This window comes from Arvicola amphibius, chromosome 2, assembly GCF_903992535.2.
Source record: "Arvicola amphibius chromosome 2, mArvAmp1.2, whole genome shotgun sequence".
NCBI lineage: Eukaryota > Metazoa > Chordata > Mammalia > Rodentia > Cricetidae > Arvicola > Arvicola amphibius.
In genome coordinates this window covers 121,695,891-121,708,346 of record NC_052048.2, presented here as the reverse complement: position 1 = coordinate 121,708,346, position 12,456 = coordinate 121,695,891, and the positions used below count along the sequence as shown (strand labels likewise).

The following is a 12,456-nucleotide window of genomic DNA, read 5'->3' as shown; positions in this document are numbered from 1 at the left end:
AGCTCTGAGGTCATATATACGCAAGTAACATTATATGCACTGAGAAGGTTGTATTTACTCATTTAGGAATATATATATATGTGTGTGTGTGTGTGTGTGCGTGTGTGTATATATACATATACATACAAGCATATGTACGCATCTAACAATAAAATAAAAAGTCATGAATTTAAGAGACAGTAAGGGAGGTACAAGGGAGAGGTTGGAGGGAGGAAAAGGATGAAGGGTGATGAAATTACAATTTCAAAAAGCATAAAATTAGAAAAAACCAACCGAGGCTATTACATAGTATTGATGGATGCCTCTCCACCTAACCTATGAGTGGATACACGAACAAATGGAGAGAGCGAGCCATGAAATGTCTGGGAAAAGAATGTTCTGAGTAGCAGCAATGACAGAGGCAACGGTTTCGGTTTCAAATCTAGAACATCAATCAGAGGCCCTGGGGCTGGAAGTCAGGATAAGGCAGCGTGTATATGAAGAAAAACCAGGACCTCGGTTAGGAAATGAGGATAGTTATCCAGGTTAGCAGGGAAAAAATGCAATGATTTAAAAACTGGGGGAGGAAGCATAAGCTGTTTACACTGGAACTCCATTGGCTGTAGATAGGAGGGGCAGGGCTATGCAAAAGTGTCTGTGGCAGGGAGATTTTGTGGCAGAATAGGATGCTAACTTCTAAGAAATAAGCATTGTTTCTGGTTTGGGTTAACAGTGCAGAAAATGTATACGTAAGAGGGTAATCAGGCCTCCGTGGAATGCTATGCAAGCATTTAAGTCACACTTTCAACACAAGTCTTTTCGATAACTGATAGTTTATCTCCTCTCCTCCATCCTCTCGCCTTTGCAGTGATTTCAGCCTGATTTAGGTTAGCAACAATATCAGCTGGAGTGTGAAAGTTAGATAAAGGGAGTGGTTTGAGATTTGAACCCAAGATTGGTTAGTTTTCCTATGAATGGCAGCTTCATAGTGAGTCGTTCATCAGCTAGTTCTGAAAAGAGTTTCTCCATGGCGGGTAGGACCCCCACATGCCCAAACACATAAATACAGAAACAAAACAAATACTGCTCTTGAAATTTAAAATTTAAAACTCGCTGGGCAGTGGTGGCATACGCCTTTAGTCCCAGTACTCTGGAAGCAGAGGCAGATGAATCTTTGAGTTCCAGGCCAGCCTCGTTTACAGAGTGAGTTCTAGGACAGCCAGGGCTACAAAGAGTCGGGGGAGGGGGATATTAAAACTCAATTATTTTAATTTCTCTCTAACTCCAGATTCCTCCCAGGTAAGAATGTCTTAAGTCCAACTACAAGTTCTGTACAGACAGCGGTATATTCACATATGCTCACGAAAACATAAGGGCATTAAATGCTTAACAAGGCACTAAAAGAACGACACGAATTGAATTTTGTAATGCTGTACATATGAATAATTGCATATCTTTTTTTAATTGAGGAAGAAAGGAAAACATATACACATCAAACATCTCATCATCCGAACCACGCAGTCTGGTTCAATGCATACACTAAGGAATGGTGAGAAAACAGCAAAAAGATTCCGTACTCATGTAAAACAAGTTGCCTCACACCAACACACAAAAGGTTCCATTTCCAACCTGAGCTGTGATTTTTCTCACAAAAATCTGAGCCAAGATTTACTGGTTATAGTGGCGTCCGATACCACATTACCAGATGTTTTCTACAGAATACAAATGAGGTTGTGTAATCCACTATCTATCTAGTGTGGGAAGATTTCATCTTTCTTTACCATAGACACTGGACCTAAGTTTGGCTCTTAAAGGGATCCTTTGTTTCACACCCAAGTTTGGCTCACACGTACAGTCAGCATCACCAAGCTGGGGTGATAAAAACTGAACCCACTCCACTTGCCTCCCAGGCAAATCTCCGACTACTATGCATCACCCAGCTCCATTCAGATACCTAGTCATGCAAGGTTCCTTTCTTCAACACACATCTCAACCCTTTCCCCAAATAGTCCCTCAGGTCGCCACGGAGCCACAGACAGGAAATGGGGCTGAAGCCCCTCCAATCCAACCCTGTTCGGAGCCTCGGGCGTCACAACCTGGGCAGCAGGTCCCGGGGTCTCTGGGATCCTGCCGGTTCTGCTTCACTGGCCCGGGGTTGACGGGCAGGGACACATCGGGGCAGGATGGTCCTCGGATGTGATCACTGGAAAGGAGGCGGCAGGTGGGCCTGGCAACCCAGACCCTGCACGGCCCGCACACGCCACGTCAGGCCGTACCTGGCTCGTAGCGTCGCCCGCCGCAGCACTCAGGAGGCGGCACCCTGGGTCGGGGTCCGAGCTGGGCTCGGCCTCCCTCTCGGACCTCACCCGCAGCAGCCGCCCCGCCCAAGCGCCTTCTGATTGGCTCCTTGCGTGTCTGCTTCCGGGTGAGAGTTCGCCCGGTCGCCCCAGCAACCGAGCCCCGCTCTGTCCTAGCGCCCAGCTCCCTCGGAGGCTGCAGAGCTGGCGAGCCAGGGGGAATCGCAGAGTCGCGACAGTCTGTCCGAAAGGTCTCCGTCAAGTGAGTGCGCTTCCTCCAAGGCCGCTGGGGAAGGGCTCCTTTACCTGGAGCGATGGACCCGGAGCCGGCCGCCGCGTCCACACTGTGGTGCAGCACCTCCGACAGCCAGGCCTCTGGGACGTGGCGTGGGCCTCCGAGTCTGTCGTTGGTTCACTGTGTCTATCTCTCCAGATTTGTTTCCTTTACGGTGCCAGACCGTAGCAATCACAGAGGTTCCTCGCTAGCTCACTTAATCCAGAGCCTTGAATGTGGAAACGTCACCCCTTTATTTACAGATATTTTATTAGTTTCTGCAATCAAACGCACATAGATAGATTAAACCTTACATATTTAATACACTGAAGTGACCCCTGTACAGATGGAAACGAAATTAAGCTTAATGTTTCTAGACTAATATGGCTGCTGATTTCTGCACAATGCCAACTCAACACTGGTAAAATGGGTACCCCCCCCCCCCCAAGTTGGAAGCACTGCTAAAGTTTGAAAAATTCAAATTATATGTGTATATATCCCTATATAAACCTATTTATAAATATATTTAAAGACCAATAATAGCAATATGTTATACATCGATAATAACAACAATTTTTCCAGATCCCACAGTCATCTGAACAAAATAGTAGACGTCCAGCATCACCTTAAAAACAGAACAAACAAACAAAACCCACCAAACAACCAGAAACCAGCACAGGTTTGTGACTGCTGCGGTGCTTATTAGCCTCTCAATCATCTGGAAAGAACAGATTCTGAATAATATCATTACAACCATCTTTGCAAAGCTACTATTGCATATGATAAGGCAGGACTAAGATAGTTTTACATTCACAGAAGTATGCTACATCGCTGCCCCACATCTGTAACCCTGGAGGACACAAAAGGCGTCTGAGACTCGATTCCAGCAGACTTCCAGCAGAGGGCGTGAGAAAGCTCTGTAAAGCCATGTGCTCTATTCTAGGATTTCCTTTCCCCCATGAGTATCAGCCAAAAACCATTATTAAAAGCAAACAAGCAAACAAAAAAGGAAAATTTCCCCCCAAATAAGATTGAACAAGACCGAACTCATAAAACTGCACAAGACATGGAAATTTGAAGAGCGGCTGAGTACTTATCAGTTTCTTGTATGATGGATTGTATTTGTTATCGTCCTGCTTAACAGGTGCTTACTGGCTATGCCTCAAGGGCCATTCCTCCCCTAACCAGGCATTTTCTGTTGGTACTCAGTACTGAGCAGGGTGGGGCGATGGGAAAGAGGTGTAACTGCTCCATGCTCGCCGTTTGAGTTGAAGTAATCAGAGACCAGACAGAAAAGCATTGCTTCAAGATTCCCTGAGATCTGAGACTAGAGGAGCTTAGGGGTGAAGAATCAAGACTGGGGGAGGCCATATCTGAGCGAGGGCGACAGAATACCAACAGGTGGTGTCTGCAGTTAGACACTAGCCTTCATGGCTTATACAGGCTCATCCATTTAGTTAGTGTAAGGATGGGGAGACTGAGCTGTGAGCCATTTGCTGTAGGCCAGAGAAAATGATGAACTCTAGGAAAGATGGAATCTAGGAAGTCTAATGCTGGAGCATGGACCACTGTATTCTGTGTCCAGCTCCAGAATGAGTGGTAGTTTGTCAGCCAAAGAGGCTATGGCTGCTTCAGGGAGTACAGCACGGCTCCTGTGGGCACTGCAAACAGATCTGGTACTCCGATAAGGATTGCTAAGCACAGAGCAGTTCTATGTCTCTGTCCTTTCACAACTTCATACTTTGATTGTATCTCTGTTTTCATTTGAGAGCTGGGCTGACCCAAGGCTTTCTCCTAAGGCCCTGATGTATGGAGAAAGAACACAGCTCTTTGTCAAAACCAGGGGTATGCTTGCAGAGCCAGTAGTAGTCTAGGACCTGGAACCTGGGAACTCCCCTCCTCCCCTCCGAGGCTCTGATGTATAAAGAAAAAACATAGCTCCTTCTCCAAAACTGAGAATATGCTTGGCAGAGATGGTGATGACCAGGGATCAGGGCCTTGGGGGAGCTGTGGCTTTGGAGCAAGATCTAGGGGGCTATGGTTATCAATCCCAAGGCCATATTCCTAACAATACAAAAATAATAGTATTTAGGGTTGGAGAGATGGTTCAGTGGTTAAGAGCACTGTTACTCTTGCAGAGGACCTGGGTTCAGTTCCCAGGACCTACGTGGTGGCTCACAACCATCTGTAACCCCGCTTCCAGGGCATCTTTTGCTCTCTTCTGACTTCTGAGGGCACCAGGCAGAGATGCAATGCTCACACATACATTCAGGCAAAACACTCATACACATAAAACAAAAACATTTTTTTTTCAAGACAGGGTCTACTTAGTGAGTTCCAAGCCACTAGCTGGCTACATTAGTGAGACCCTGTCTCCACCAAAAATGAATTTTATACTAATAAAGTTTTAAGAAGTAAATAATTCTAGGCAAAATTATTTATTTTCTCAGGACCCCACACCAGACAATGGAAATGTCAGTCAGGAGATACTTGCACTCATGTGAAGAGAATTTACCTGAATAATGCTGAAAGCACACATTTATTAAAGGTTTTGTGACATTAAAATACTTAAATTTACCTTTTTCTTCAATCTCTTAAAGCATCTTCAGAAGTATATAAGATCAAGTTTATATTTCCAAATGGCGACAAGTATGGTGAGCATGCATTTTAATTACTTTTTCATACAGAAAATTCCATAGTATAGGATTTTGAAAACAAGACTAACTCATTTTATAAAACTATCATTGGCATATTATCTCACTCAAATGGAATAACAGACATCCTAATAGATGTATAGACCTTTAAATCAAAACTGTTACATCTAGACAGGATACCTTAGAACCACGTGGAATCTGTCCTCCGTTCTGACTCCTTAGTTTTAGTCCTATGAAGCTGGAAAACCAAAGACCAAACGAAACCCGCACATGGGCTGGGGGGCAGTGGTGGGTAGGCGTCTATGTGGCTATTACATCAACCTAGTCCACGCTCCCCATTTCAAAGCCCCAGGCTCCTTTCCTCATTAGATGGTGACTGTACAAGAACATCTTCTGGGATCTATGAGAGAAACGGGACAGGCATCCACACCACTCCTAACGGAATTGTCTACACAGGAAGCTGGAAAGATGACAAGGTATTGTGATCATCTTTCACTCCTGCTGGTGGAGAAACCATCCTGTAGGTGAAGTGATTCTAAGTGGTTCATTCTTGGTCAAAGATGCATTATTAAAGCTAGTTTAGCATCTCACAGCTGTGATGGCGTTACATAGGGGCCGAGGACAACAATCTCAGGTGCCTGGGCTATGTAGTGAGACCTGTGTGTACAGTAGACTCATAATGAAGATAAATGGTTTTACTTAGCACCTGTTATTCTATACATAGTATTAAGCTCATGAGGAGAGCTAATATTATCTTTCTCAGCTCCCATTCATTGAGTAAAGCCAAACACATTAATTTTTTCCATTAAATTTTAACAACTTTATGAAATGGGTACTATTAATACTATTTATTTATTTATTTATTATGTATACAGTGTTCTGCTTGCATGTGTCCCTGCAGACCAGAAGAGGGCACCACATCTCATTACAGATGGTTGTGAGCCACCATGTGGTTGCTGGGAATTGAACTCAGGACCTCTGGAAGAGCAAGCAGCCAGCCAGTGCTCTTAACAGCAGAGCCATCTCTCCAGCCCCAATACTTCTTTTTTTTTTTTTTTTAATAGATGAGACAAATCAGACTCAGGTTTTTTTGTACAGATCGTAAGTGATAAAGTAGGAATGTGTACCCAGCTCTACTTGAATATAAATTCACCTTTAAAAATTATTATATGTATTATATATTATTAAATATTAAATTTTATAATATCAAAATTATTATATGTATTAATGTATTTATCTATGTGTGAGTGCCACAGCATATGTGAGATGGTCTCTGTGTCTACCGTATGAGCCTGGGATCAAACTTGTCAGACTTGAGCAAGCACACTTCCTCCCTGAGCCTCATGCCCAGCTTTTCACTCTAAACTCAGGTTGATTTTTAATGTGGCAGGCTCTTTTCCCACTGCACCATCACTCTGCACCAAATTCACATCATCATCATCATCATCATTATCATCATCATCATCATTATTTTTTTTCAATACGGGGTTTCTCTTCATGTTGCCCTGGCTGTTTTGGAACTCGCTCTGTAGACCTCGAACTCACAGAGATCCGCCTGCCTCTGCCTCCCGAGTGCTGTGATTAAAGGTGTGCGCCACCACTGCCCAATCAAATTCATTCTTAACAACTACTGTGAACTGTTCTGAAGTGACAACATCAGTTGCTCTTCAAGAGTTCTGATGTACTTAGGTATCTTGAGGATCCTGATTATCATCACCTTGGTTCCTTATATGTCCAGATACCCCCAGATCCAGAACATTTGAGTCAGTAGGCTTCCCAGAAAGAACAGGGGAAGAATCATGGTAAAGCGTCTGCAGGGGTGACACGAAGATGAGCACGGTTACTGGTAGGGAGGTGCGTGTAGTGAAGGCTGGTGTCTGGGAGCAGTGTTACTGGTAGGGAGGTGCGGGTAGTGAAGGCTGGTGTCTGGGAGCAGTGTTACTGGTAGGCTGGTGCGGGTAGTGAAGGCTGGTGTCTGGGAGCAGTGTTACTGGTAGGCTGGTCCGTGTAGTGAAGGCTGGTATCTGGGAGCAGTGTTACTGGTAGGGAGGTGTGTGTAGTGAAGGCTGGTTTCTGAGTGTCTCCTTTCTCACAAACAGATGAATGGCTTTGGGAGACTTGAGCATTTTTCAGGAGCTGTGTATGAAGGACAATTTAAGAACAATATGTTTCATGGACTGGGGACTTATACATTCCCAACTGGGGCAAAGTACACTGGAAATTTCAATGAAAACAGGTAACCTTAAAATTTAAGAACAATACAATCCTAAAAGATTCTCTTTAGTTGTGCTTGTTAAGTATTGTATTTATTAATTAATGCTGAATAATCTTTGTGACATATTTGATCTCCACAAAAGGCTGAGTTATCTTAGTGGTTGGGAAATATAAAAGGGGAAGCTGTGACAATTATAGCCTTTTAAAATGGAATATCGTTTTTGTAAAGTTTATTAGCCCTCCCACCCTCACCCCTTCCAGACAGGGTTTCTCTGTATAGCCCTGGCTGTACCAGAACTCACTCTGTAGACTAGGCTGGCCTCAAACCCACTGAGATCTACCTACTTCTGCCTCCCAAATGCTAGGATTAAAGATGTGCACCACTACTGCCTGGTTTTGATTATTAAACTTTTAACACAGCCTCTGTGGTCTTCGTTAGTGTTGACCATGCGAGCAATGTGTGATTCTTAAGCAAATTTAACCCAAAATTATTTAAGTGAATAATTTTCACTTAAAGTATCTCAATGTGTATTTGTAAAAAAAAGCAGGCTTGTGGCTAATTTCATAATGATTTATTTCATTCTGACCTGATGTGTGTGAGAATTTTTATTATGCTAATTTTAAAGTGTAAGCAAAATTAGACAATGCTAAATTGCTGCCACTTCTGAGCATATGACTGCAGAAAAAAAAATGAAATGAGACGTAAGTATAGCTTTATAAACTTAATCTTAATACCATGCCACTGAAAAGTTCCTTATTGGTGGTGGCACAACTTAGTGATAGAGGGATTGTGTAGCATGCATGAAGCTTTAGGTCCAAACCCCAGCACCATATAAAATCAGGCATGGTAGCACATGCCTGTAATCCTGACACCTGAGAGTTGAGGCTCAGAAGTTCAGTGTCAGCCACGGCTCTATGGAGAGTTTGAGGGCAACCGGGCCTACACGAGACCCTGTCTCAAAAAGAAAATAAAGTTTGTTTATTAAGTATCTCTTTCATATGTCTAGAAATGAAAAATCGCTATGAAGTCGGTGTGGATACGTTTCTAAAGGGACAGAGTGCTATTCTCCTGTTAGGACTCCAGGTTTCTAACAAGGACACAGAAACTGCTTCCACTGATACTAATAAAGGGAGAAAATGGCAATGCGTGGGATACAAGAGTGTGTTTTCACCCCTCCGGTGGGGCTCAGAGAACACCACCAAGCACAGCACTTCGAACAGAGCTTATTTTGCAGAAATAAATAAATGTTAAATAAATGAATGTTTGGGTTGAGCCAGATAACAAATTTATAGTGTGTATTTTCAAGTTTGAGGTGATTGCTTGCTTTTGTGAAGTTAGTTTATCTGACCCTGAAACCATGAACACCAAAATGTACATAGAGACAGTGTTGGTTTGAAGTCATGTGTTTTCCTAGTGTATGGACACAGGGTACTGGTTCTTAATAGCAATCAGAAGCAGAAAGGTAAAATGCCTTAGACAGGCTGTGTAGTATATAGGCCAGCCAGTTTGTCTGCAGTGTAAGTGACCAGTCCTAATTAACGAGCAAGCTCACGTATCACTTCTGCAGGGTAGAAGGTGAGGGCGAATACACGGACATCCAAGGCCTTCAGTGGAGTGGCACCTTCCACTTCACAGCTGCTCCTGGCCTGAGACTGAAGCTCTACATGTAGACATGCTGACTGGGTTAGTGCCGAGATACGGCCACCGCAACTGCCCTGTGGGCAAAGCAGCTAACCCTTCACCTGAAATGACCTGCACCCTGCTGTAAGTTTACCAATAAAACCGTTACTCACTTATGCTCTTTTGAATTTGTGTGTGTATGTGTGTGTGCTCATGTGTGTGTTCCTGTGCATGTGTGTGAGTGAATATATGTGTATGTGTGTGTGTACATGTGTATTTGTCCATGCAGTTGTATGTGGACGTCAGAAGGTGATGTCAAAATGTACTTTCAACCACTTCTCACCTAAAAAAAAATTTTTTTGAGACAGGCTCTCATTATATAACCCTGACTGATCGAGGCTGGCCTCAAACTCACAGAGATCCACTTGCTTCTCCCCGCCCACCACCCCATTCCCCATGAGTTCTGGGATTAAAGGCATTTGCCACTATACCTAACTTTTTTTCACCTCATTTTGAGACAGTATCTCTCACTGAACCTGGAACCTACAGTTTCTGTTAGATTGGCTGGCCAATGAGCTCCCATGATCCTCCTGACTCTATACACAGCGTCCCCGACTGGCACTGGTGTAACAGGCGCATGTCACCATGTCTGGGCAGTGAATCTGAGGTCCTTAGGTTTGCAAGGCAAGCCTTTTGCCCATTGAACCATCAACCCAACTCTTCAATTTTGTTTCTATTAGCAAATAACTTTAAATAAGTTGTGTGAATCAAATCAAAGTTTATACATTTTTTAAATATTTATTTATTGATTGATTGTACACTGGTGTTTTACCTGTATATACTCTGTGTGAAGGTGTCGGATCCCCTAGAACTAGAATTACAGACAGTTGTGAGCTGCCATGTGGGTGCTGGGAATTGACCCCAGGTCCTCTGGAAGAACAGCCAATGCTCGTAAACCACTGAGCCATCTCTCCAGCCCAAGTTATGTATTTTTAAAAATAGAGAAGTGCTCTTCAGACTGTGCTTAAGTCAATGTCTAACTCTGTACCTCAAATTTTGTCAACCCCTCCCCTCAGTTTGTGCTTTCAAGGTTATTTCAGAAGAAAAACATTTTTCATGACTTATCTTACATATTATGCAGTCAGTTGCTCCCTATCAAAATGATTTACTGTTGCGGGGAAGCTTAACCTGAGCTCTGTCTTTTAGAGAAGAACTTGGGTGCAGAGTACTGTTGCTAGCTGTAGCTGCCACGTTGTCAGCATATCCCGGAGCTCATGCCTGGCCGACACCTTATTCCCATAGTCTAGTCTCTCCTCTTCCCTCCTCTTCAACCCCAGCAGCCACTGTTCTCTTCTCTGGTTCTGGGAACTTGGCTGTCCTGCAAACCTTATATAAATGGAGTCATGCAGCACTTGACTGGCCCTTCTACTACCCCCGAGGAGCCAGCTGTGCTATCACCTGTTGCAAAATTCCTTCCTCATGAAACACTGGGTACAGTTTCTTTATTTCTTATAGGACGTTCAAGTTGCTTCTCGGCTTGGCTATTGTGAATAGAGCTGCAGCGACGTAGGACTGCTTGCTCCTCTGAGATGCTGGCGTCAGCATCTGTGGACGAGCGTCCAGCAGGAGTGCTGGGTGACACAGTAGCTCTGCTTGGTCCTTGGGGCTCCTCCGCGCTGTTTTCCACAGTGGTCACAGCGCTTTGTCTTCCTACTCACAGTATGTGAGGCTCAGTTTTTCCACACCCTGAACGACATTGTCTTGGTGTCGCATCCAGCGGCTTGGTTTTCTTTTTTAATTCTCAAATAATTAAGAGTTCCCTATATATTTTTTTCAGATAAACTCTTTTTTTTGATTTTTCGAGACAGGGTTTCTCAGGCTGGCCTTGAATTCACAGAGATCTGCCTGCCTTTGCCTCTAGAGTGCTGGGATTAAAGGTGTGCACCATCACCGACTGACTTCAAATGATTTATTTTTAAGAAAAGATGTATTTATTTATTTGTTTGTGTTTTGTGTGTGTGTGTGTGTGTGTGTGTGTGTGTGTGTGCATGTATGTGTGGCCAGGTTCCCATAGAGGCCAGAAGAGGAGTCAGATGCCATGGAGCTGCAGTTACAGGCTTTTGTGAGCCCCCTGATGTGGGTGCTGTGGTCTGAACTCTGGGCCTTGTGGCTGGGTGGCAAGTGTTCTTTATAGATGAGCCAGCCGTCTCTCCAGTTTCAGATTAACCTTTTGAAATATGGCCAGCCCACAGGTTGCCTCTTCAGTCTGTTGTTTGCTTTGCTCTCCAGAGATTCTGCTTTAGTATATGCTTCTTGTCTATTTTCATATTGGCTGCCTGTGACTTTGGTGTCATGCATCATCACCAAGACCGAGTTCATCCCATACACAGCATGGGATATACCTCTAAGGTGCAAAGATGTTCCAACATATGAAGTCAGACAGTGTGATAGAACATATGGATGGAATAAAGGATTGAAAAACCATATGCTCAGGGCTGGAGAGATGGCTCAGCCTTCAAGAGTGATTGCTGTTTTTTGCAGAAGACCCAGTTTTGGTTTCCAGCACCCACACCGGGCAAAACTGCCTGTAACTCCAGCTCCAAAGGAATCTAATGTCTTCTTCTGGTCTCTATGGGTCTCTCCAACACACCCCCATGAAATTAAGTGGATATATTTTAAAATCACATAATTGGCCATGTGTGGTGTCATACACCTCTAATCCCAGCACTTGGGAGATAGAGGGCAGGTGGATCTCTGTGAGTTTGAGGCCAGCCTGATCTACATAGAAAGTTCCAGGCAATCCAGGGCTGGGGAGGTAGCGAATTTCAGGACAGGCTCCAAAGATGCAGAGAAACCCTGTCTTGAAAAAAAAAAAAGCCCATGCAGCACTGACTGGACTCAGCAAGATTTTTTTTTTAAGACATAAAGCTGCGTATTGGCATAAAAACAGATAGGAGGACCAATAGAACCGAATAGAAGACCTGATTATCAATCCACACATCTTCAAACACCTGATCTTTGATAAAGAAGCAAAAAATATCAAATGGAAAAAAGAAAGCATATTTAACAAGTGGTGCTAGCTTAACTGGATATCAACATGTAGAAAAATGAAAATAGATCCTTATCTATCACCATGTACAAAACTCAAGTCCAAATGGATCAAAGATCTCAAAAGAAAGCCAGCCACAAAGCACCTTACAGAAGAGAAAGTGGGAAGTACACTTGAACGTATTGGCACAGGGAACCACTTCCTAAATAAAACCCCAGCAGCACAGACACTGAGAGAAACAATTAATAAATGGGATCTCCTGAAACTGAAAAGCTTCTGTAAAGCAAAGGACATGGTCAACAAGACAAAACGACAGCCTACAGAATGGGAAAAGATCTTCACTAACCCCACATCAGACAGAGGGCTGA

At 43.7% G+C, this 12,456-nt stretch overlaps 2 protein-coding genes across 5 annotated transcripts in view; one reads left to right on the top strand and one right to left on the bottom strand.

Moving 5' to 3' along the window:
* The window catches only part of Dhx57 (DExH-box helicase 57), a 54,848-nt gene extending 52,486 nt beyond the window's left edge, over nt 1-2,362 (bottom strand). For both annotated transcript variants that reach the window (XM_038320438.1, XM_038320439.1), the window contains exon 1: nt 2,256-2,362. The gene's annotated coding sequence lies outside the window, so the exon portion shown is untranslated. The remainder of the gene's footprint in view (nt 1-2,255) is intronic.
* A 56-nt stretch (nt 2,363-2,418) lies between these two features.
* Morn2 (MORN repeat containing 2) lies at nt 2,419-9,099 on the top strand. Of its 3 annotated transcripts, none has more exons than XM_038320736.1 (5): nt 2,419-2,538; nt 5,151-5,204; nt 5,574-5,680; nt 7,304-7,440; nt 8,987-9,099. In XM_038320736.1, exons 4-5 carry the CDS (start codon nt 7,304-7,306, stop codon nt 9,087-9,089), a joined length of 240 nt encoding a protein of 79 aa, XP_038176664.1. In that variant the 5' UTR covers nt 2,419-2,538; nt 5,151-5,204; nt 5,574-5,680; the 3' UTR covers nt 9,090-9,099. The 3 variants fall into 3 exon arrangements, with proteins under 3 accessions (XP_038176664.1, XP_038176665.1, XP_038176666.1); XM_038320737.1 differs by having other exon boundaries at nt 5,551-5,680; XM_038320738.1 differs by lacking the exon at nt 5,151-5,204 and having other exon boundaries at nt 2,427-2,538.
* Nucleotides 9,100-12,456: the final 3,357 nt, after the last annotated feature.